General features: G+C 31.4%; 1 protein-coding gene across 1 annotated transcript; it reads right to left on the reverse strand.

Moving 5' to 3' along the window:
* Positions 1 to 229: 229 nt before the first annotated feature.
* On the reverse strand, positions 230 to 20,176 carry LOC110648218 (uncharacterized). Its single transcript, XM_058151634.1, has 7 exons — positions 18,275 to 20,176; positions 17,136 to 17,553; positions 15,988 to 16,132; positions 4,039 to 4,154; positions 3,882 to 3,960; positions 2,757 to 2,990; positions 230 to 930 (listed from the first exon to the last, which is right to left on the reverse strand). The coding sequence occupies exons 1-7, from the start codon at positions 19,470 to 19,472 to the stop codon at positions 586 to 588; spliced, it is 2,535 nt and encodes an 844-aa protein (XP_058007617.1). The 5' UTR covers positions 19,473 to 20,176; the 3' UTR covers positions 230 to 585.
* Between the last annotated feature and the right edge of the window lie 5,911 nt (positions 20,177 to 26,087).

A 26,087-nucleotide genomic window follows, 5' to 3' on the forward strand; every position in this document is an offset into this window, starting at 1 on the left:
GCATTCCATGAATACACATATAAACAAACATAAAACAAACATGACAAATACTCCTATTAAACAGATTGTAAGATGTTGGGGAAGATATGACAAACACCATCTACCATCAGAGAGGTGAAACCAAACTAATAATTGATAAACAACGTCTATCATTAATGGAGATAAGACATATCAAAACACCATGCACAGAACACCACTTTTGTTGGAGCTATCATAATAGGTAGTCAGATTAACGGGGAAAAAGAAACAGACTTCTACTCCTTAAAAAGATATACACGTAATACAGAAGAATTTCAGATGAAGGAAAGAACAAAATGAACTGCACATGAAATGTACAGAAATGAAGTAGATACAAGATTAAGCAAAAAGGATTTGCCCAGCCATCCCTTATAGACCAAGAAATTTGAAACAAGAAACTGGCTGAAAAATACAATGCCTTGGCTGAAGGAAAAATAGACTTGCCGGCAGATGATATCTAATGTACATGCTGCTGAAAATTCGGAAAGAGCACAAAATTTTCCGGCAGCATTCAGAAAACAAAAACCTGGATGCCCCAGTAGAAATGTTTTTAAAGTTTCACAAAAACTACCCAGAACTGGTCAACTTCTTCTGAGACAGTGGATCATTTGTCTCCTCATTTTTGTCCATGGCCTTTCGTGCTAGCTCATAACCAGCAAAGTTCATGGCACCTAAAGGGGCAATCCAGAAAAACCTTGGTACTGCTCCTTTAAATAGTCCAAGGGGTCCCTCATGACGAAGTATGGAGAAGGCAACTATTCTCATTGGTAAGGATCTTCCCCGTGCAGTCATCATTCTAGTTTTCATCACATCAAAAGGGGTAGTGACTACAGCAGCTAGCCCTCCAGATAAGGCCCCAACAACAATTGTTTCCCAGGGCTCTAGCTCCCGTCGTAGAAGTTGTTGAGCAAACTAGAAGCAGCAAAATAATTCAGTCTATAATTAAAGAAAGTATACAAAGAAAACATTGTAACAGAATCTAGATATTTGATGTTTTGAAACAAGACAACAGTGATTTGATATGTGTGTATATATATATATATATATATATATATAGAGAGAGAGAGAGAGAGAGAGAGAGAGAGAGAGGGAGAGAGAGAGATGCTCCCTGAAACTGTATTTTCAACAAATTGTACCAAGCCATGCGCAAAGGCATCTTGCAACTAAAAAGTATTACTCTGTTCAGATGTTTAAAAAAACTGGTAGTGAGTCGTGCATAATGCCAAAACTTCAGTAACAGCCTCAGGGACAAATCTAAGTAATGTTTTGCAATGTTTGGACAGACGCCATGGTTGGAAATATCAAATAAGGGAATTGGATTTCATTTTTGTGCATATTGTTGAATGAAAGTTGACTTATTGTTTAATTGGTTAAATTTATGAAAAAAAAATTATTTATAAAGAACTTGTTAAATTTCAAATTCACACTTATACAAGGTGTTTTCCATATGTATGAGCCTAACATAAATTCATCACAAAAAAAAAAAAATACATATACATTATCAAATTCAAATCTCATAGTTCAAATTTCTCCATCCAAACACAAGGTTAAGGAATTCATCTGCAAGTCTATTATGTTTGGAATCTCAAAAATTTCCATTTGATTTCCACAAATCTGGCAGAATTTAAAATTGGGATAACTGCTACAAATACTGAAGAATTGGCAAATGAATTATACACCACTTCAACTATAAAAGTAAGAAGATTTTAATAGCTATTCTTGTTTAATTAAAGCAACAACCCAATCCGGGGCATGTTGGGATTTTAGAGAAGAGTAAATTGAATTTAACATTCATTTGTTCAAACATAACATTTCACTGAACCAGGTTTATCAGTATGGCATTCCATACATGAAAAAACATATGTAAATTAAATCTATTAATAAAATTCATTTACAAATCAAATGATTTCCTTAATCCTTATCCATTTATTTCCAAATGGAAATGTGAATTTTAGCATTATTTAGTATCTCCAAAATATGTTCTTCAAATAATTTTGGGCTAGTAGCTTAATGATTGTCTGTCTGTCTCATAATGTAAAAGGTTAGACATGCAAACTTCGAATCTTCGATAGCACCAAATGCCCTCTCTTCTCTCTCTCTCTCTCTCTCTCTCTCCCCATCAATAATTTATGAGGTACCCAAAGAAGGTAACCTGATTAATTTTCAGTATCTCAACCTACTAAATTTCATCTATAGAAAAAATATTAGGCGGATAGACTATTTATGCTAACATAGAAGACTCATTTCCATAATTGCCATCTTAGAAAATTTAGCACAGGGCAGTCGTAACATGGATAATAAGCTTAAAGAAACATTCTTGAGTTAATGTTTGGGACATTATATAGTAATATTCTCCCCAATTTCCACGTAGGCTTGTGTAGCCATAAGATCATCCGTGTATAACTATTAAATTTACCATATAACAAGTATATATAATTGCTTCCCCCCTTCTATGATTATGAGATTCTGTTTACTTGTACAGTTTAAAAAAGAAAGAATGAAATAATAGTAATGAAATAATAGTGTTATCGTTAAACAAACTACATCACAACGTCCACATATGATTTATAGCCCAGTCTTTGACATGAAATTTACTATAAGAAAGAGTAGGTAATGGATTATGAGAAGAAAAAAAAATCAGTTGTTGAAACATGATAAAAGCAGAACTCTGCAACTTTGAAATATCAAAATGAAAAAATAGATAAAAATTGCATGTTTGTACACACAAATCTCCTTACCTTTTTGGATTCAGCATATAGGCCCATGCCAGCAACATAAAATGGAACCTCACGGCAAAGTGTAGCCCCAGTCCCACGGAAAAAACCCTTCAGACCATCTTGCTGCGAAGTACCAATGATAGCCTGTCCTACGTTATCAAAAAGACCTGCCTGCAAGCGCTGCTTCAATACCTCACAGGGGATTCGGACTGCTGTCCCCAAAAATGTGCTGCAGAATGATGATACAGACTGAACCTGCAGGTAAGCCAAATGCACATACATAACTTTTACAGCCCTTGAAATCCAATACGAACACATAGGAGGCCCTGATAGGATTAATAAATTTCACCAACACACACAAATCTTCCCTTGTCAAGGCTACACTAGAAAAATAAAGTACATTATAATTTTTCCTTCTGTCAATTCTTGTTTATTGGCTTCATGTGTGCACTGAAATGCAAGTGCAGCTAAACGCAAATGTGCACATAGATGAGTTTCTAAAAGCTATAAATGAAAGGAGAGAACCGTGAACACCATTATGAACAGTTTCACACTACTAATACTACATGTTCTATTTGAATTGAATACAGTCATGTCCTTCAGAGTAGGAAAATTTATGCTTAATATAATAGCACGAATTGCATAATTGATCATCAAAGAGTACAAGTGTTAAAGTAAATGCTTGCATGCAACCCTTATCCACCTTTCCCTCTTAAAATGGAATGACTCCTTAGTCCTCACAGTTACATACAAATTAACAAGGAAGGTGTATATAATTAAGTGAAGATGCAGTGGAGAGAGAGAGAGAGAGAGCTGTTGTTTAATTGTTCAGACAGGTGATAATAGCTACAAAAGGAGCAGGGATGAGAAAACAGTAAGCTTGCCTAGGTAGCTTCCTTAAATTGCCTAAGTAGCTTCCTTAAATGAGAACTGGGACAAAAAGAACATTAGAATCATAAAATATTTCATGTTCAAGCATAAAGCATTATCGTTGCGACCATCACAGTAAAGAAATAGTGCTCTCAGTTTCACTAAGAGTTTATTTGCTCCATCAAACATCATATGACAAACCAGAGGAAAAAAAAAAGATATTGCATATGTATTCTATAGATTTAACAAACAAAATAGAAAAATTATAACCATTACCTGTATGTCTGGGAGTGTTGGAGCAACATTTATAAGCAGAAGTTTACTAGCTTCAAATATCCCAGTTCGCAGGCCATGGCTGCAATATTAATACAAAATGTCATCCAAGTAGAGAAATGCTTGCCATTCGAAAAAAGGAGAAAGGAAAAATAAGGACCTTGAAAACTGTCCTAGGATTGCAGGGATTGAACCCCTGTATAATCCCTTAACTCCAATTTCTGGAAGCTTTGAAATGATCTCTGGGAAAGTAAGGGTTGATGCTTGCACCCGAGTCTAAGAGACCATAGGAAAGACAGACCATAAAATTAATCATAAGAAACATCAGAAATTTTAGGAGGAAAAAATCATATATCTCTTTCTATAACATTAATGCAAATTATAATCCTCAAAAAAAGAAAATAGGCATCCTGCAGTTTATATTCACACTTAGATACTCCTATGGAAACCCAATATTTTATTTATTTATTTATTTTAATTAGCTAATAATATTTTAATATATTCATAAAAAAATAAATATTTTATTGGATAGCCTACTTATTTATTTATTTATATATATATATTATTTTTGAAATTAAATATATATTTGCAATCTGAACAACCCAGTTCAATAACAACTCTTATCACATTTTATACCTAATAAAACTCTTGAAATATATACACCCTAATCATCTCTTTCTGCTAAACTGTGCACTCAAAAACCCATTTACTACCTTCTTTTTTTGTCAAATACTCTTAAATAGAGAATCCCTAAATTCTTACTTCTCTATTCACCACCTTGGATTCTGTTTTCAAGGAGATTCGACTATTCAATCTGTCAACTGAAATTCTCTCTCTTTCATTGAATATAACTATTGTCTTGGAGGTTTTAGGTGAGTGGTAATTATAGTACATAACACTGTTTTAGTCCCTTTAAAAATTTCTTAGCATTCAATTTGTTATTAATGAAAATTTAAATTTATATTTTAATAATTATTTTATATGTGATTTTCTAGAGTTTTATTTTGTTATTGAATTTTAATTCAATTTTGATTAAACAATTTATTTTGTCAATTATCTCTGCATTAGAGCTATTAGGATTCCGAGAACAGGCTTTTAATGTCTTTTTATTGATTAATATCTGCCTATGAAATTTACTAATGTGTTACACTGAATTGATTTGAGATTGATTTGATTTTATTGACTCTTTGAAATTTTTGAAATAAACTGTTGGAATTATACTATCAGTTATTATTTGCTATCTGAAATTTTAGGGCTGATTTTCATTAATTTATGCAAATTGATTTTCTGTTTTAAATTGGTACCTGTGCCCAGCATCTGGCCTCACCGTGTGAACTATCATGGTATTAGGTTGCATTATTGATTCATGCATCATTGCAATTTATAGTTTGCATTAGTATCATAGATATCTGTGAAAGAGGATGAAGGTGTCTAATATCTGGTAGCGCGCTTACCATCTGGCCTTTGGTGATGTGGAGTGTCATCACCCCGGTGTACTGTACCATAAAATTTTATTGAATGAATTCCTTTTATATATATGTTTTATGACATTATTTTATTAATGATTTTGATAGCATGAACATGATTTTATTGAATAAAAAATTTATTGTAAAATTAATCAAGCGTCTACCTGTTCTTATTCCGTTGTGTGCTATAATTATCATTCACTGAGCATTAGCTCAAGCCACATTTTCTGTCTGTTATCTGTTTCAGATCAGTAGAATCCTGCAGCTGATTCAAATATTCAATTCATTTTCTGGAGAGGGACAATATTTGATTTGTTCTCATAGTATGCCCGAATTCATATTTCCTCGGACTAATAATTAGTTTAGTTTATTGAACACTTTAAATTTTTATTTGAAATTTGTAGAGACTCTGCAGTTTACTTATGAGATATTTATGTTGTTTATTCAGTGTTTTGTTTATTTGAATTTTATCTATTTTTTGGGGTTAGTAAGTGACAATATATTTATTCAAAATACTCTGATAAGGCTTGCATGATTTAAAAATTTTTAAATTATGCGCCGGTCGCGACAAAAAATTTTGAGTCGTGACAAAAAATTTTGAGTCGTGACAAAGTTGGTATCAGAACCCGGTTTAGGTCTAGTAAACTTTCAGAGCATAGGATCCTTAACGTCTTTTCAGTTTATCATTGTTTTAGGTATCTGCATCCTTCGTACTTTTTCACCTATCTTAATTTGGCTCACATTTTCAGATTTAATGCTTATTTATTAAAATGAATTGGTGCCTGGGTCTGTTAAATGTAAGAGGAAAGCTAAGGCCAAGGGTCTTAATGGTGCAAACCTTAATCCAACAAGGGAGGTACCACCTCAAACTATTAATCAGTCATCTGAACAGACGCCTATGGCTAAGATTGGGGCACAACTATTCCAATTAGCTATTGCAGCTCGAGCACCTAAAGCTTGTCAGGTTACTGTGGCAGATCTGGCAGCGGGATTGCATGCAGTGAATCGTGCTGTTAATACTATAACTGAGTACCTTACAACTCAACAACAGCAACCAATTGTTGGCCTTATTTCAGCATCAGCTCAAGATAGGACTCGATTTCTCAACTCTACAGACTTTCTCAAGCTAAAACCAAAGGAGTTCACTGGAGAGGATGCATTAGCTGATCCCTTAGATTTTCTAGATGACATAGAGAGGTGTTATGACACTATGGGTTGCAGTAGTGCTAGGATGGCGATGTTGGCAGGAAATCAGCTTAAGGGAGTTGCTTGTGAGTGGTATCTCTCTAAAAAGACTGGTCAACCTGAAAGCTCTATCCTCTGGCCTGAGTTTCACTCTCTCTTCTTAGAGCGATTTCTCCCTCCTAGTATTCAAGAGGCTAAGGCTTTGGAGTTTGAAACCTTGAAGCAAGGCAACATGACAGTTAAAGAGTATAAGATGAAGTTTACCAAGTTATCCTGTTTTGGTAAACACTTGATCCTAAATGACGAGAAGAAGGCTCACAGGATTGAAAGGGGTTTACGAAGCAGACTAATTGATCTGTGTAGCTCCTTTACGACTACCTAAATATGAGGATGTGGTTGATCGAGCTAGACAGATGGAGAAGTATGATGATGAACGTTGGGCTCGTGAGCAGCGCAAGCGGTTTAAGAAAAATGGTCAAGGTAATCAGTTTAATAGAGGACAGAGTCATCAGGGTTCTTATCAGGGTAATAAGCAGGGTTCTCATTCTACAGTTGACAATAGGGCTCATCAATATGGAGTTGGTCAGGGACGTAAGCAGAGGACTCATGCAGGGAATGCTCGGTATAGTTAGATTAGCACTGGGCATGTTTCCACTTCTTGTCAGCATTGTGGTAAGCTACATAAGGGCACTTGTCATTGGGTCACTGGAGCATGGTTTGGTTGTGGACAACTGGGTCACCGTAGACAGGACTGTCCTACTAGTGGGACAACTCAAGGTGCCGGTCAGGCAATACATTCTACTCCCTCTCAGGTTCAGCCAGTTTCACAGTATAGTAGTAGAAGTCAAGGTTCTAGTGGTCGTGGTCAGGGTGGTAGAGGTTCTGGTGGTAGAGGATCTACTCAAACTCAGGGATAGACATCTGGTGGTAGAGGTCAAGCCAGGGTTTTTGCTTTGACTCAGTAGGATGCTCAGGCATCTAATGCAGTAGTGATAGGTACACTTTCTATTTGTTCATTTGATGCTAGAGTACTGTTTGATCCCGGTTCCACTCATTCCTTTGTTTCTCCATACGTTTCCATGAGATTTAGTACACTACCTACTTTGTTAGAGTATCCTTTATCTATATCAACGCCCATGGGGAATGCAATAGACACTGATATGGTGTATAGGGAATGTATAGTTCACATTGGAAATAGGGAATTAGCTGCAGATCTTGTTTCTTTGGATATGTTTGAGTTTGATGTGATTTTAGGCATGGACTGGTTAGCCACTTATCTCGTTTCATTGGATTGCCATAATAAAGTTGTATTCTTTAAAATTCCTGAGAAGGCAAAATTTCAATTTCATGAAGATCGCAGTACAGCCTCTAGTAATCTTATCTCAGCAGTGAGTGCTAGCCGATTATTGCGAAAGAGGTGCAAGGGGTATCTAGTTTATGTTAGAGACATTCAGGCAAAAGGTGCAGGTTTGGAGAATGTTACAATTGTTAAGGAGTTCCCTGATGTGTTTCTAGAGGATTTATCAGGTTTCCGGAGCGAGATGTAAAGTTTAGTATAAACTTAGTTCCTGAAATTGAGCCCATATTTATGCCACTTTATCGTATGGCACCTGTAGAACTTAAGGATTTGAAGGAGTAGCTAGAGGACCTACTAGATAAGGGGTTTATTCACCCTAGTGTTTCTCCATGGGGTGCTCCCGTGTTATTTGTGCAGAAGAAAGATGGGTCTTTGAGAATGTGCATTGATTACAGGCAATTGAATAAGGTGACTATGCGTAACAAATATCATCTTCCACGCACAGATGGCCTGTTTGACCAACTTCAAGGCGCAACGTGTTTTTCCAATATCGATCTTCGATCTGGGTATCATCAATTGAGAGTCAAGAAAGAAGATATACTCAAAACTGCCTTTAGGACTAGGTATGGACACTATGAATTTCTTGTAATGCCTTTTAGTCTTACCAATGCTCCAGCCGCTTTTATGGATCTCATGAATAGATTTTTCAAATCTTTCTTAGATCAATTTGTTATAGTATTCATTGATGATATTCTAGTGTACTCAAAGTGTAAGGAAGAGCATGAGCAGCATTTGAGAATTGTCCTTCAGACCTTACGAGAACACAAGCTATATGTCAAGTTCCCAAAATGTGAGTTCTGATTGGATAGCATGGCTTTCCTAGGCCATACAGTGTCTAAGGATGGGGTGTGTGTTGATAAGAAGAAAGTTGAGCAGTGCTTCATCGGCCTAGACCAACAACTGTGTCAGAGATTCGTAGTTTCTTGGGTTTAGCAGGATATTACAAACGGTTCGTTCAAAATTTCTCTCGTATTGCAGCACCTTTAACTAAGTTGACACAAAAGAATATGAAATTTCAATGGTATAAGGCTTGTGAAAAGAGTTTTCAGGAGCTTAAGAATCATTTGACTACAGCACCAGTGTTGGCTCTTCCGTCTGGATCAGGGGGAAATGCAGTTTATTGTGATGCCTCTAGGGTTGGTTTAGGATGTGTTTTAATGCAGCATGGACGGGTTATTGCTTATGCTTCTCGTCAGTTTAAAAAGCACGAGCAAAATTACCCAACTCATGATTTGGAAATGGCTGCAGTAATTTTTGCTTTGAAAATCTGGAGGCACTCTCTGTATGGTGAGACTTGTGAAATTTTCACTGACCACAAAAGTCTCAAATACATCTTTGGCAAACGTAATCTTAATCTTAGGCAAAGGAGATGGGCAAAATTGCTGAAGGATTATGAGTGCACCATACAGTATCACCCTAGAAAAGCTAATGTGGTGGCTGATGCTCTAAGCAGGAAGTCTTCTGATAGTTTAGCTCATATATCTACCAAGAGGAGGCCTCTAATTGGTGAATTACATGAGTTGCTAGATCAGGAAGTAGAGTTTGAAATCGTATATGGATCATTCTTAGCACGTTTTCGAGTTAGGCCTATCTTGATTGATCGATTTAAGGCTGCTCTAAAGAGGAATTCTCAGTTGTGTAAGATTATAGATAGTATTCATCAAGGCTAAGTTCAAGGGTTCATGTTAAATGATGATGGAGTTCTTCGTTATGACACTAGACTTTGTGTCCCTAGTGTTGATGAGTTGAGAAGAGAAATTATTGAGGAAGCACACCATTCTGCTTACACAGTATACCCAGGTTCAACTAAGATGTATCGTGATTTAAGGGAGCATTATTGGTGGAGTGACATAAAGAGGAATGTTGCAGACTTTGTTGCTAAATGTTTGACTTGTCAACAGGTTAAAACAGAACATCAGAGACCGTCTGGGTTACTTCAGCCGTTGCCTATTCCCAAGTGGAAGTGGGAGCACATTGCCATAGACTTTGTTGTGGGTTTACCTAGTACACGAGGTGGTTACAATGCAATCTGGGTGATAGTGGATAGATTGACAAAATCTGCTCATTTCCATTCTGTGAAGACTACATATGACTTTGCTAAACTTGCACAGTTGTATATAGACAAAATTGTTAGTCTTCATGGTGTTCCAGTTTCCATTATCTCTGATCGTGGTATTCAGTTTACTTTTCGATTTTGGAAGAAATTCCAAGAAGCTTTGGGAACACAAGTAGACTTTAGTACTGTTTTTCACCCTCAGACAGATGGACAGTCAGAAAGGACCATACATACGTTCGAGAACATGCTTTGTGCATGTGTTATGGATTCTAGTGGCTGTTGGAATCATCATTTGCCTTTAGTGGAGTTTGCTTATAATAATAGTTATCAGACAAGTATAAAGATGGCTCCATACGAGGCATTATATGGTCGAAAATGTAGGTCACCAATTTCTTGGGATGAAGTTGGAGAAAGAAGGCTTACTAAACCAGAGTTGATACAGTTAACTTCAGAGAAGGTTCGTTTGATTCGTAATAGACTTTTAACTGCTCATAATCAACAGAGAAGTTATGCTGACCCTAAGCATAAAGATATAGAGTTCATGGTTGGTGATCATGTATTTCTGAGAGTTTCTCCTATGAAATGAATCATGAGGTTTGGGAAGAAAGGGAAGCTTAGTCCTTGTTTTGTTGGTCCATTTGAAATTTTGGAGAGAATTGGAGCAGTTGCTTACCGTTTAGCCCTTCCACCTGGTTTTGCACATATACATCCAGTTTTTCATATTTCTATACTTAAGAAGTATGTACCAGATCCATCTCATGTTTAGCAACCTCAGATCATACAATTTAGGGATGATATGTTATATGAGGAGCAACTAGTAAAGATTTTGAATCGACAAATTAGGAAACTCCGGTCTAAGGAAGTGGCTTTGGTCAAAGTCTTGTGGCATAATCACTCAAGTAGTGAGGCCACATGGGAGGCAGAATCTGAAATGCGAATTAAATATCCTCACTTATTTAATTCTTCAGGTTAGAATTTTGTCTATTTAAATTCGGAGACCGAATTTTTTTTAAGGGGGGACTTAGGTGGAAACCCAATATTTTATTTATTTATTTATTTATTTTAATTAGCTAATAATATTTTAATATATTTATAAAAAAAATATTTTATTGGATAGCCTACTTAATTAATTATTTATTTATTTATATATATATATATATATATATATATATATATATATATATATTATTTTTTAAATTAAATATATATTTGCAATCTGAACAACACAGTTCAATAACAACTCTTATCCCATTTTAAACCTAACACAACTCTTGAAATATATACACCCTAATCATCTCTTTCTGCTAAACTGTGCTCTCAAAAACCCGTTTACTACCTTCTTTTTCTGCCAAATACTCTCAAATAGAGAATCCCTAAATTCTTATTTTTCTATTCACCACCTTGGATTCTGTTTTCAAGGATATTCGACTATTCAATCTGTCAGCTGAAATTGTCTCTCTTTCACTGAATATAACTATTGTCTTAGAGGTTTCAGGTGAGTGATAATTATAGTACATGGCACTGTTTTAGTCCCTTTAAAAATTTCTTAGCATTCAATTTGTTATTAGATGAAAATTTAAATTAATATTTTAATAATTATTTTACATGTGATTTTCTAGAGTTTTATTTTATTATTGAATTTTAATTCAATTTTGATTAAATAATTTATTTTGTCAATTATCTCTCCATTAGAGCCATTAGGATTACGGGAACAGGTCTTTAATGTCTTTTTATTGATTGATATCTGACTATGAAATTTACTAATGTTTTACACTGAATTGATTTGATCTTATTGACTCTTTGAAATTTTTGAAATAAACTGTTGGAATTGCACTATCAGTTATTATTTGCAATCTGAAATTTTTGAGTTGATTTTGATTGATTTATGCAAATTGATTTTCTGTTTTGAATTGGTATCAATATCTTTATCTATTATCTGGCCTCACCATGTGGACTATCACGGTATTAGATTGCATTATCGAGTCATGCATCATTGCAATTTATAGTTTGCATTAGTATCATAGATATCTGTGGAGGAGGAGGAAGGTGTCTAATATCTGGTAGCACGCTTACCATCTGGCCTTTGATGATGTGGGGTATCATCACCCTCGTGTACTGTACCATAAAATTTTATTGAATGAATTCCTTTTATATATATGTTTTATGACATTATTTCATTAATGATTTTGATAGCATGAGCATGATTTTATTGAATAGAAAATTTATTATGAAATTAATCAAGCGTCTGCCTGTTCCTATTCTGTTGTGTGCTATAATTATCATTCACTGAGCATTAGCTCAAATCACGTTTTCTCTATCTATTATCCGTTTCAAATCAGTAGAATTATGCAGCTGATCCAAATATTCAGTCCATTTTCTAGAGAGGGACAATCTTTGATTTGTTCTCATGGTATGTCCGAATTCATGTTTCCTCGAACTAATAATTAGTTTAATTTATTGAACAGTTTCAGTTTTTATTTGAAATCTGTAGAGAAAGTGGGCAACATAGAAGCCAAATTAACTTCCTCTTAACCAAGAAGACAAATAGAGCTCTATGCAAGGATTGCAAGGTCATTCCAGGAGAGGCTTTAACAAGTCAACATCGGTTAGTGGTCTTGGATGTCAAGTTTAGGAACAATTCAAGTAAGGTTATAAGAAATAGTGTAGCTCAAACAAAGTGGTGGGAGTTGAAAAGAATAAAGCAAGTAAAGTTCAAAAATGAGTTTCTCGAGTCCGAAGCATGGAAACTGGATGTGGAGGCCAATGATATGTGGATACAGATGACATCAAATATTAGAGAAGTAGCTAGAAAAGTACTTGGAGAGTCTAGAGGACATGGACCACCCTCAAAAGAGAAATGGTAGTGGAATGAGGAAGTACAAAAGGCAGTGAAGAGAAAGAGAGAATGGTATAAGAAATTACCTAAGTGTGATAATAATAAGGCATATGAACAGTACAAGATAGCAAAAAAAGAAGCAAAAAAGACAGTTAGTCAAGCAAGAGTGCAAGCCTTTGAAAAGTTATATGAGAAACTTGGAACTAAAGAAAGAGAGAAAAATATTTATAGATTAGCAAAGAAGAGAGAAAAGAAATGTCAAAATCTCAATCAAATTTGGAGCATTAAGGATAAAGAAGGAAAAGTATTGATGAAAGATGAGGACATTAAAGAAAGATGGAGAAATTATTTTGATGATCTCTTTAACAATAGTCAAAGTGGTAATAGCGTGAATATAGACTACAGAGTAATAGAAAAGAATGTGAATTATACTAGAAGAATTAGATCTTTAGAAGTAAAGGAAGCACTTAAGAGAATGAAAGTGGGTAAAGCCTGTGGACCCGATGGAATACCAATTGAAGTGTAAAAGTGTTTGGGAGATAAGGGAGTGGCATGGTTAATTAAATTGTTTAATAAGATTCTAAACTCAAAGAAAATGCCTAATGAATGGAAGAGGAGTATTTTAGTACCTATTTTTAAAAATAAGGGAGATATACAGAGTTACTCAAACTATAAGGGAATTAAACTTATGAGTCATATTATGAAGTTGTGGAAGAGAGTTGTAAAACATCGACTACGTCATGACACTTCTATCTCTCCCAATCAATTTGGCTTCAAGCCCGGTCGTTCAACTATGGAAGTAATCTTTCTCATTAGAAGCTTGATGGAGAAATATAGAGATGTGAAGAAAGATCCACACATGATTTTTATCAATTTGGAAAAGGCTTATGATAGTGTTCCAAGAGATATCTTATGGAGAGTGTTAGAACAAAAAAGAGTATCTATTAGGTACATACAAGTGTTGAAAGATATGTATAAAGGAGCAACTATTATTGTGCACACAATGAGAGGGGACACAAGAGATTTTCCTATCTCAATTGGATTACACCAAGGTTTAGCTGTAAGCCCTTACTTTTTTACAATAGTTTTAGATGAATTGACGAAACATATACAAGAGAGAATCCCTTGGTGCTTGATGTTTACAGATGATATAGTTCTGATAGATGAGACGCGAGGAGTCAACAGAAAGCTAGAGTTTTCGAGAAGTACTCTAGAGTCAAAGGGTCTTAAGTTAAGTAGAACGAAGACAGAATACATGCATTGCAAGTTCAGTGAAGGTCGAACTGGTGATAGGGAAGAGGTTAGTTTGGATGAAGTGGTACTGCCCCAAAGTAATCACTTTAAATATCTCGGCTCAATCCTTCAAGTAGATGGGGGATATGAGGAGGATGTTAGTCATAGGATTAAAGCCGGATGGTTAAAGTGGAGAAGTGCCATTAGAGTTTTATGTGATCGCAAAATTCCCAATAAGTTGAAAGAAAAATTTTACCGTACAGCCATACGACCAGCCATGCTATATGGTAGTGAGTGTTAGGCACTGAAGGAGTCGCATGTGTCTAAGATAAGAGTTGTGGAAAAAAGAATGTTAAAGTAGATGAGTGGTCATACTAGACTAGATAAAATTTGTAATGAGAGTATTCGAGAAAAGGTAGGAGTGATACCAATTGAGGATAAGTTAAGAGAAGCGAGATTGAGGTGGTTTGGTCATGTGAAGCGTAGATATACGGAGGCTCCAGTTAGACAAGTAGAGCCCATTAGGTTAGAGGATAAAAAGAAAAGAAAGGGTAGGCCTAAACTGACTTGGAGGAGAGTAGTATAACATGACCTAGAAGCATTGCACGTTTCCGAGGATTTAACCCAAAATCGTTTAGAATAGAGAAAGAGAATCCATGTAACTGACCCCAAATTCTTGGGATAAAGGCTAAAATGAGTTGAGTTGAGTTGAGTTGAGTTGAAGTATATTCGACCCATAGGTGTAAAAGGTTTAAGATGCATAAGGTACCTGTACCTAGGACCTACTGCAAGGCACAAGCGCACATTTGAGAGATGTAAAGCACACATTCATTAAAATGTGTATAAAATAGTTATATTATAATATTACAAAAACATTTGAAATTCGTAATTGCAAAAGAATATTAAAGTATAAAGAAGATTACTAGCTCAAATCATATGCCCAACAGAGCGCAAGGAAATTACAAATGCACAAAGCTAACCTAAAGCTAGATTTGTTTGTCAAAAGCCCCTCCATGCAGGAGTGCAAAAGGTCAGCAACCACACAACCAACACAAGCTATAATTGAGAACAACAAAATTCAATGCTCTGTCTTTTTTCTTCATTCATTTCCTTTAAATCAATCCATTCCAGATTCAATATTTCAAACAAAGTAAAAGGAAGAATGGCAACTTCAATTTGTAATTAGAACACCCAATCCCATGTTGATAGCAACCTTGTAAAAAGTTAATTCTAGGCAATTATACTTATTTTATCAACACATCATCATCACTAAGGCATAAGGTAAAAGCATCCAACAGTGCAAGTAGAACAAACTAATATATATATGTAAAGAAGCCTTGGGCCCCTAATATGCATGCCGTAATGCCAAGGTGACCCTTAAGGGTGCATCACAAGGAAGAAGCCTGGCCTGAGACCATTAGGGGCAAGACACAATATTGACATTTATGATTTAACCAATTGACTACAAGATCTTCACAAGGAACAGATTTCTTGCAGCACAGTTCCCTGTACTATAAGCAGTTTGAAAACAAGGGGCTGAAATAGTATATACTCTGCTGTACGTTAAAAGGTTCAGGTAATATTCAACAAAAGCCTGATGATAAGTCCAAGTGACGAACACAATCTTTGGTGCCCGCAATTGGCCATTGGCCATGGACAAAATTATATGCACAAGAAAGTCTCAATCATCAACTGAAATGCAGTAAAACAAAGGTAAGTCCTCCCAAAGCAGGGTGTCATCATGATTTTTATCACATCTTTCCCCATAAAAAGCTATGCTAGCAAAGCCAAAATGAAGTTGTGGGAGAGATGATCTAAGAACAGCTTTTGATGAAGTGGCTGCTCTTGGCAATTCCACTCAGCAGCCAAAGGATTCCGCTTTTTTGGCCCTTTTTTTCTACTTTTTAATATGTGGCATATATCTTATGTAAAAATATTAGTAAATGATTATATGATTCTTGAGGAGAAGAGCTTACCTTTATTGTATCAACAGGATGCATCAGAGCACAAGAGAGTGCACATGATATCCCCCCAGCCAATGCAGATCTTAGAACACTTCCAGCTGGTATCTCCACAGGTGGTGCAACAGCAACAACAGTAGCAGCTTCAAACCATATGCTCCTGCATGTATTAGAAGAAGCCACCATCAGCAAAATGCAATCAGGCAAGCAAAATACTAAACCTACGCAGGATTGGAGAGAAAAGAAGAAAAGAGGGGAAAAATTTTGGAGGGTCTGGACTCTGAGGGAACATGAAAAGGTGTTGAATAACCATCATGTTTACACAACAGCCAAAAGTTTCTCACTTGTGCAATCTCATTACAAGTTTCACACTATAAACTTTGTATTGATTACCTAGAAATAGGGTAACTGTTGCTGTCCACTTAGAAACAACAAGCACTGAGCAATCAATATAAACAATTTGACTGACAGAATCAGAAAAGACTTCTTAAATATACAAGTCAAACAATATATTTGATCACCTCTTCACATTTCTACCAGGATGCAAGGCAACCTGACCATTTTGAAAAAATATATTTTCTCAGAAAACAATTTACTTTTAACATTTGGGGCATTTAGGAAAACTAATCAACAAAAAAGTATTCTTGGCCAAAGGGAAAACAAAATCATTTTCTGGATTTCGAGAAAATTATTTAAAGGGAATGAACTTATAAAAGAATCACATAAGCACATACTAATTTGTCCATTTATCACCACCAATCATCTCTGGCCATCAACAGCCACCAGCCATCGCATATATCACAATTTATCATTTTTTTATACAATTTTTTTCTCATATTCAAGTAAAAAAGAAACATAGTTTTTATGGGTCCAACTATTATCATAGCATAGTTTTTATGGGTTCAACTATTATCATAGCCTTATAACTTGAAAGAAAATTAATATTTCCATTGTACTCCAACCATTAGAAAATAATTTCCATCTGATTTTCAGAATTACAAACACACGGCAAATAAATTAATCATCTCCTCAAAGAATGTTTTCCTCGGACAATATTTTCCACAGACAAGTTATTTTCTATGAATAAATGGGGCCTAAAAATATAGACTAGTATGCATCGAACTTCTGTTAAACATCCTTCAAAATAAGAAATAACATCTTACCTAGGATCATCCTGAAGTCGATCAGAAGGAAGCAAAAGCATAAAATTCCGAAAATGCCCATAAGAAATAGATTCTTCTGTGTCAGCATTTAGAAATCGCATCATTGCAAAAGCATTGTCTTCATTTGCTGGAAGTCCAGCATTTTTAAGCGATGCTAATATTTCACTCTTTTTAAGGGTCCCAGACTTGTTTAAACAGAGGGAAGTATAAGCACGGAGAATGGTCGGTTCCTTCTGCTCCATCAAGGACAGAAACTGTTTCCAACCGAATGATTTTGAAAACAAGTGACTTCTAGCACGCTGCATAAATTCCCGAGCATATCTCGGTGGCAATTTCCTTTTTTTCATAGCAATCTCAAGATCTTCCAATGTTACTTGACCATCACCATCTCTATCTAGTTCCTCAAAGAACCTCTTTCCTGTAAGAATGTGTGGATTAAAATGAGAACAATATTTTCAGATGAGTTTATAAACAAAAGAATGTTCTATAATGAAAATCCATTAGAAGATAAACAATCAGATGATTGCTGATCCTTTGCTTTTAACTTTTTTTTACCTTTTTATTACCAAAAATAGGAATATTATTCTACACTATCTGTGTATCACAATGTTATAAACAAGTATAGACTTAGTTACACTTATTGCTGCTCTTGACAAGTGGTTCAAATTTGCAAAAACATAATTTTTTTTTTTTTTTTTTAAGAAATGCGAAAGATCTCCACAAGTAATTCAAGTTTGCTCTAAGTTGCAAGAATGTGTTCAAGAGTTTAGGCTTGAATCCCACAAAAGGTGCATGAACAACATGCCATTAAACATTAAAGGTAGCTAGTAGTACTCCAATTTCACTTTGGTCATAAAATATTCTGAGAACAATTCTGCATTTCCACAAAATGAAGGAAAATGGTCACTACAGTTAGCCATATCGCATTCTTCAAGACTAGACGGACATGCAGAGCTTTGTGCAGCTGTTGTTATGTATACTTTTCAATCAAACATTGAATATACATTATACATTCTCCAATAACTAAAAGTAAGAACCCTCGTCATGTTTCATTTTGGATATTCTATTTTTCAAATGAAACAAATGAAAAAATACTAAAGCAGCAATGAAATTATTGTGTAGGCAAACGACAAACATACCTTCAGACTCTGTGTATCTAAAAAAATCCTGGACAGAGAATAGCTTCTTCTTATCAGGATAGTCTTTAGAAGATCGCCCCAGCTGTGGCACAAGCTCAATTAGCTCCGGCAATGAAATTGTAAATAGTGTGGATCTCAAACGCTCTACATTTGATAAGGGAATACTGAGTAACCCACTTGCCAACTTCTGTGATGAACTACCCCCTGTTTCCTCCCCACTGCCAGCACTGATACCACCATCACCTTCTTCGTTGGCCGAAGAAGATACTCCAACTACACCTGAAGGAACGCCTACTCTTGCAAAGTTCAAATTCCCCAACAACCCATTTACATCCACCTTTCGACCTTCCCAAATATTCATGACTGCCCTCAAATGATCAAACTGGAAGGATTCCGGGGGTGGAGTTGAACAATCATAATCACAATCTTTGCTGTCTGCTTGCTGTAAACTCAGATCAAATTTCTGTAGATTATGAGCCAATTGATCAAAAATAAAACCTATAACACCTTCAAGCGATACATGTTTCCGTTCTTTATGGTTTTCACTATCATTCTGGACTGCTTTAACATATTGAACTTGTGATTCCTTATGCTTTAATTCGCTCGAAACCTTTGATTTCGATCCATGTTCGCACAAATGCAAATTACCTCGATCATCATCACCGACGTTCTGGAACCGCTTCTTGCTTGTCTTGAAAGGGCTAGGAAATGCCTGAACAAACCTATTAACTAAGAAGGACCAAGTCACTGCAAACTGCAAACAATTTGTGCAAGACCCATCTTCACTCCTCATTTCCATCTCTTTCATCCCTTTCTTCCCCAACTCAGCTTTGCTTCCATTGTTCTTATTATACCCATGTTCCAGATTCTGTGAAAACATGCCCAACAAAGTTCTAATAGGAAACTTGATGGATAAACCTTTCTTTCTCTCTTCACCAGACACAGAGTTCCCATTATTGCCATTGATATTACTAGTACTCCTCTTTTTCACAGCACAGATCTGAACCTTATTGTTATGAATCCTATTATCAGTGGAATTCAATTCAAGATGATAAACCTTATCGTTCTTAGAAATTCCCCAGCAACTCTCCAGATCTTTAGCCGCTTTCCGAATCCCAAGCTCAAGCGGTGACATTGCATCTTTCACCCCTTGAACAGAATTTAGAAATGATTCCATCGGGTCATTTACAGACACCATTACTGCCCAAAAAAATAACAAAAAGCACTAACCAAATAGTTTCCTTTCCTCTTCTATATATATCCCAACTCAAATCTCACCCCAAGAGAGGCACCCAAAAACATGCATCCGTGGCAAAACCAATACAGAAGATGAAAAAACCCAGATTGTACAAACAGAAAGAGAAGAATAATAAACCGCAAATTCACAGTGCACTGAACCGTATTGTTAGATCCATTGAAGAAGCCTCAGGCTCTGGATACTGTAATTGAATCAGAAACTGCAAGAAACAGAAAACCCGTAACTGAATGGACTGAAAATGGATAGCACTGTATACATTTCCATCAATATTTTCTTCCCTTTTCTTGTTAACAGAACTGGGAAATAAGATGGCTCTCAAACCCCCCCTTTTCTTTTTCTTCTCTTTTCTGGAATTTCTTTCCTTTATTGACAGAGCATGGATGGATTGTGAGCTTTGAAAGATTGTATTGAGGAGTTAATAGTTATAACTTTGGAGATAAAAGAGAAGATAAAAATTCTGTGGATGAATTGATAAGAGACGATTTGGATTTAAAGAATAGAGATAATAGAGAGGAGCTCAACTTAGTAAAGATGTTTGGACAGTTTTTTCCTTTAGTTTCATTTTCCCCTGTTTGGAGTTGAGGAAACTTTATGAAAGGAATAGAAAATAAAAGAAACTGAAGGAAAATTAATTTTTATTAGGATAATCAATGAAGAATGGATAAACTCTGACGTAAGAGCCCTGTCGTAGGACAGTGGAGAGGACACTCGGCTCTCTTGCTTTGGGTTATTTAAAATTTATTTTTTAATTTATAAATTAATTAAAAATAAATAATTTTAATGTTTGATAAAATTATTAAGTTTCTTTTAATTAATTTCGTTTAAAAATAATATAACTTATCAAAATATCCAAATGGGCATTTGTTAATATTTTTAAAAATTATTAAAAAAATATAATGTTTCATCATTTATAAATTTTAATTTATTTTAAATATTTTTAATTTAAATTAAATAATTATTTTGACTATTTTTTATTTATAAATAATTTTAATTAATTTATAAATAAATATAATATTTTGTATAAAATTTAATTATAAAATAAAAAGCCTATCTAGTTTAACAGTTAAATATAACTGATAATTGTTAGCTGATAGCTGTTACTGTTAATTGATAGTTGATAATTGATAGTTAATGATAGCTAATTTATGTTATATGTGAAATGGTTAATAAGGGTATATATTATATAATTTATTTTATTATTAAATTAAATATATAATTATTAATTAATATATTATATTATTTATTATATTATCAAAATAAATATATAATTATTAATTTATTATATTATTTATTTTATTATTGAAATAAAAAAATAATTAAATTTTAAAAATATAGATAAAATAATAATAATTATTATTATTATTATAAAGAAAAAATTTATAATTAATTTTAAGTTTTTAAGTATAAATAAATATTTTAAATTTTATATTATTAATAAAAAAAATATTTTAACGAAGTTGAAGTGTGTTAATTAAAATAATAAAATTATAAATTAAAAAATTAAAAATATTAATTATATTAATTTTTAAGTTAAATAAAAAATAATAATATAATTAAAATAAAAAATAAAATCAAATCAGCATCTATTAGTTATTAATTATACTCAATGTATGAATAAATATTCCTAAGTCTATTAATAATTAGACTCTATCAACTTTAAGATATGAGATATCTACCCTAATTATTATGGTACATTTATCAAATTGACACATTTATTGAAATTAGTATTAGTTGAATATGATACCACGAAAAATTATACTAATTCATATATGCCTCTATCAATTATTATTAATTGAAAAATAAAATTTTTTATATTTATATCGAATTTGAAGAGAATTGAATAATATAAAAAATATAAATATAAATATAAATAAGAATAATGACAAAAAAATAAGATTCACTTGTGCTATTTATCTAAATTATTAATTTAATTAATATTAAATTATATTTATATATTTTAAAGATAATATAGAAATATTTAAATTTTAAATATTATTATTAAGTATATATTTTAATATTCGTAAATGTTATATACAAAATGTTTTAATAATAAATGAAAATTTTGTACTATTTAAAAAATATTAAATATTTTGAAAAATAAAAAAAATATATATATATATAATATTTTATAAAAAAGGGTTTTTTGGGTCAAATTTTTTTATCTTTTTTTTTGTAAATTTTAACTTATTTTATCATAATTGGATTTTGATTTATAGTCAATAACCTATGAGTTGATTATTTTTTCATTAATTGAGTTAATAGTTTTTTTTTTAATTAGGTGAGGGAAAACTCACATTTCAGGTCAAAATATATCACCAATTTTTTTAAAAATTATTATATAATATATAAATTATTTGTTAAAAAATATGATTGATAAGAATTAAATTTCCAACTTAATAAGAGCACTAAATGAGTCTTTCTAATTGAAAGCCTTAAATAAATAAGAAAAGTAACCTACAAGAAACATTTGCATAGGTCAATGGTTTAATAAAAGTTTCTGTTGTAATTTCACATCAACAAATCATTTTTTGATTTGAATCTTTATTTTTTTAATTAAAGTGTTGAATATTAATTCAATTGATAAATAAGTTTATTTCTCTTATTTTTAATTAAAATTTAAATTTTAAAAGATATTTTATAAATTTATAATCTGAATATAAATTTTTATTTTTTATTAAATTAAATATATGTATATAATAATAATAATAATTTTATTAAATATAATACAAAAACAAATTACATCAAAAATAATAATAAAAAACACATTTAGGAAATCTTCCTTTAATAATAATAATAATAATTTCTTAGGAATAATATTAATACTTTCCAATGTACGGATTTTTAAACATTTTTTACTTGTTCTTTTTAAATATTCTTTCTATTATTAATTCAAATTTTATGTTTTGTAATTTAAAATATATTCTATAAATTAAATAGAGGTTATCATCAATATTTACCTCTATTTTTTTAATTAAATTATATAAAATTAGAAAATAAGAATGTCATTAATTTAATGGAAAATTTAAATTTATTAAATTGAAATTAAGATAACAAATAAATATAAAAATAGTAAAAAATAAAAATAACTTTAGTAGAATAATAGTTTTCAAATTATATAAATTAATATTTTGCATCAATAATTGATGTTATTCTCATTTTCTATAGATAATGAATGCCAGATTTGGGTTTTAGATCTATAAGATAAGGGAGAGAGAGCGCTTTAATGCTAAGTCACTTATAAGAATTGAATTGTAAAAGGATAGGATAATTGATTAGTAGGCATATCTGAAAGCTTTAAGTTTTGATGTAAATACTTGCTAAAATAAGGAATTATCTGTCTAAGAGTCCTGATTTAGCGAATATGTCGGGATCTTTATCTTTTATAAAGTAATTCGAATATCATGTATATGATTGGGAGAGTAATCATTTGTCTAAGTATTCGAGTATCTTAGAGTTACTCGATTTGGATTATATATTACTCAATACTTGTCATTCGATACTCACTTTAATGGTACTATTTTAATTGTTGTAGTATAAATAATTAAAAAAATGTTTATAAATTAAACAGTTTAAGATTAGCTTTCAACTTTTAAATTTTTAATCATTAACTTAAAATATTTGATAAATATAATTTATAGATTAAATTTTAAAATTAATAATAATTTAAAATTACAATTATACTCTAAAAATTATATTTAACCTCTCAATTGCTAGCAGAAGTGAACAAGGTTTTTCATCTCTTTAATTTAATTAAAAAAAATTATTTATACTAAATTTAAAATTTCATTAAAAAATCTTATTTTATTTGACTTTAAAATTAAGCTTTTTATAGAAAAATTCTAAAATTAAACTTGATAAAAATATAAAATACTTTGGCATCTCCATAACTTAATAAAAATATAAAATATTTTAGCATCTCCATTGTTAACATAATTTTCAAAATATAATTTCAATTTGATGATATAATTTCAATTTGATGTGCATTGTGAATAAGAGAATGAAATTGATTAATTATAAAAAAATGAAATTCTGTTAAAATGAATCCAGAAACAAGAAATAGTTTTTAATCACTAAAAGTAAGCCAAGATTAAGCAATATAACACCAAAACAAAACTTCAATCGAATTTGTTTCGGTTCATAAACATCAAAAATTATAAAAAGATTTTCTTTTATCCTTTTTTGTTACTTTGTTGCAAGTTAAATCAGAAAATATCAAAAGAGTTAAAATCTGATAAAATTCAATTTTTGTGTTTTGAATATTCTTGCTTGATTTTTATTTATTTCCTATTTGTTTAATATATTTTTTTCTTTTTGGTAATTTAAATTTCCTTTTTATTTACTTCAATTGAGTTATTTTTTCACTCATTAAGACACATCACAATTTTTTTTTTTTATAAAAATCAAATAATAAAAAAATATTGCATGGAAATGGAATCATTAAACTAAAATATTAGATATGAGCTTATGGACAATGGAAGGAATTGTAGAAACATCATTAAAATTCCATTGTCCCTCCTCTAACTAATGATTGATTGGATAATTCCAAATTTTGAGTTTCTTATTCACAACCAAATACTATTAGGTTAGGTCTTGATTTATTATTTAATTTGCTCTTGTAATATTTTAAGCACCTATGAATAAGAAGGTTGTTTTGGACATTGGCAAATGTCCAAGATAAGGGTTATGGGAGGAAAACATCCCAATTAGAAATAAAGGGTTGAGTTTATTTTACAAAAAATAATTCGTATGTGAAAAATATTTTTTATGAATTTTTTTTTTATTATTTGATTACAATGTTAAATTAATGGTATATTTTTATGCTATGTATAAATGAGTGTTTTTCATATTCTAATAAGATTATTGAAATCTAGAAAATGACTTTTTCTTTTAAGAAAGAAAAATTATTTTTCTTAAAAATAGTTTTTTTTATTAAAAAAATATTTTTTATTAATTAATTTTATTAATACTTTAAATATTAAAAAATATAAAAAATATTTTATAAGAAAATATTTTATGCCAAATAAATGGAGCCATAATGTAATTAACTTACCCACTAATTAATTACTATTCTAATTACTTTGGAATTTGGGGTGGGTGGAATGGAGTGGATTTTGATTTTTGAAGTGTTTGGTGCCGTTGGAGTCAGCTATAAGAAATATATGAATCAGCAACAAAATTTTCTCTATTTTTAATTAGTAATAAATTTTTATTTCATTACTAAATTAATAATAAATTTTTTATTCCACTGCCAAATTATAGACTTTTATTCGATTAATAATCTGTTGCTAAATTTAGCAATAGATTTTTATTTCATTAGTAAATTAATAATAATTTTTTTATTTTATAATTAAAATTTTATTTATTTCATAAAAATATTTTTTAAAAAAAATATTTTTCATATTTTTAATCTATGGGATAATTAGGAAAATAGGTCAACAGTTTTTTTGGTCAAAATGATAACTAAATCAACTTTAAAGATAATAAGAGAAAGTCATTTTTATTTTTTAAATTTTATAATTTTATTAAAATATAAAAATATTTATATATATGATATAAATATATACTATTAATTTAATATTGTAATCAAAGAATAAAAAATATATTTTTTAAAAAATATTTTTTATGAAATATATTTTTTATATAAAAATTATTTTTCATGAAACGAACAGAGCCTAAAAGATAGAGACTTTTCTTTAATTAAAATTTATTGCTAAATTTAGCAATAAAGTTTTATTTTATTAATTATTAAGGTTCTGTTTGTTTCATAAAAAATATTTTTTTAAAAATATTTTTTAATGTTTGAAACACTTAAAAAAAATTAGTCAGCACTTTCTGATTTAAGGAAAAATTAAATTATTTTAAAGAAAAATAACTTTTTAGTCAGCACTTTCTGATCCAAGGGAAAATTAAATTATTTTAAAGAAAAATAACTTTCTTTTTAAAAAAAAGAAATAATTTTTATTTTTTAAATTTTAATAATTTTATTAAAATGTGAAAATACTTAAATATATATGAAATAAATACATATTATTAATTTAATAATACAATCAAATAATAAAAAATATTTTCATAAAAAATATTTTTCATATATAAATTATTTTCTATAAAATAAACAGACTCTAAATTTTAAAGATTTTTCCTTAGATAAGCAAATTCATCATCAATTTCACTATAAATTGATTGTTACAAAGTTTAGATGGAACATTATTAAAATTAAAAAATGCAAAAATTCGTGACTTTTTTTTGTATTTTTTTGCTGTGTTTTGTGCTAAATATGTCAATGAAAATTATGACAAGTAAGATTATGCAGAGACAAATAAGATGATTGAATTGATAAAATAAATAGGACAAGTAGCTGTTTGTGATAATTATGCAGCTGTTTAACCCATTATAAAAGCACATGAAATTCCTCATTTATAATTCATTGCACATGCATTGCCAAAAAGCTATATATATATATATATATATTAGGAAGGTGTTGGTTTAAGAAAATCAATTTATAAATATTTAATATTTATAAGTTAATTTAAACTTATAAATATTTAAAATTTTAAG

The sequence above is a fragment of the Hevea brasiliensis genome, chromosome 8, assembly GCF_030052815.1.
Source record: "Hevea brasiliensis isolate MT/VB/25A 57/8 chromosome 8, ASM3005281v1, whole genome shotgun sequence".
NCBI lineage: Eukaryota > Viridiplantae > Streptophyta > Magnoliopsida > Malpighiales > Euphorbiaceae > Hevea > Hevea brasiliensis.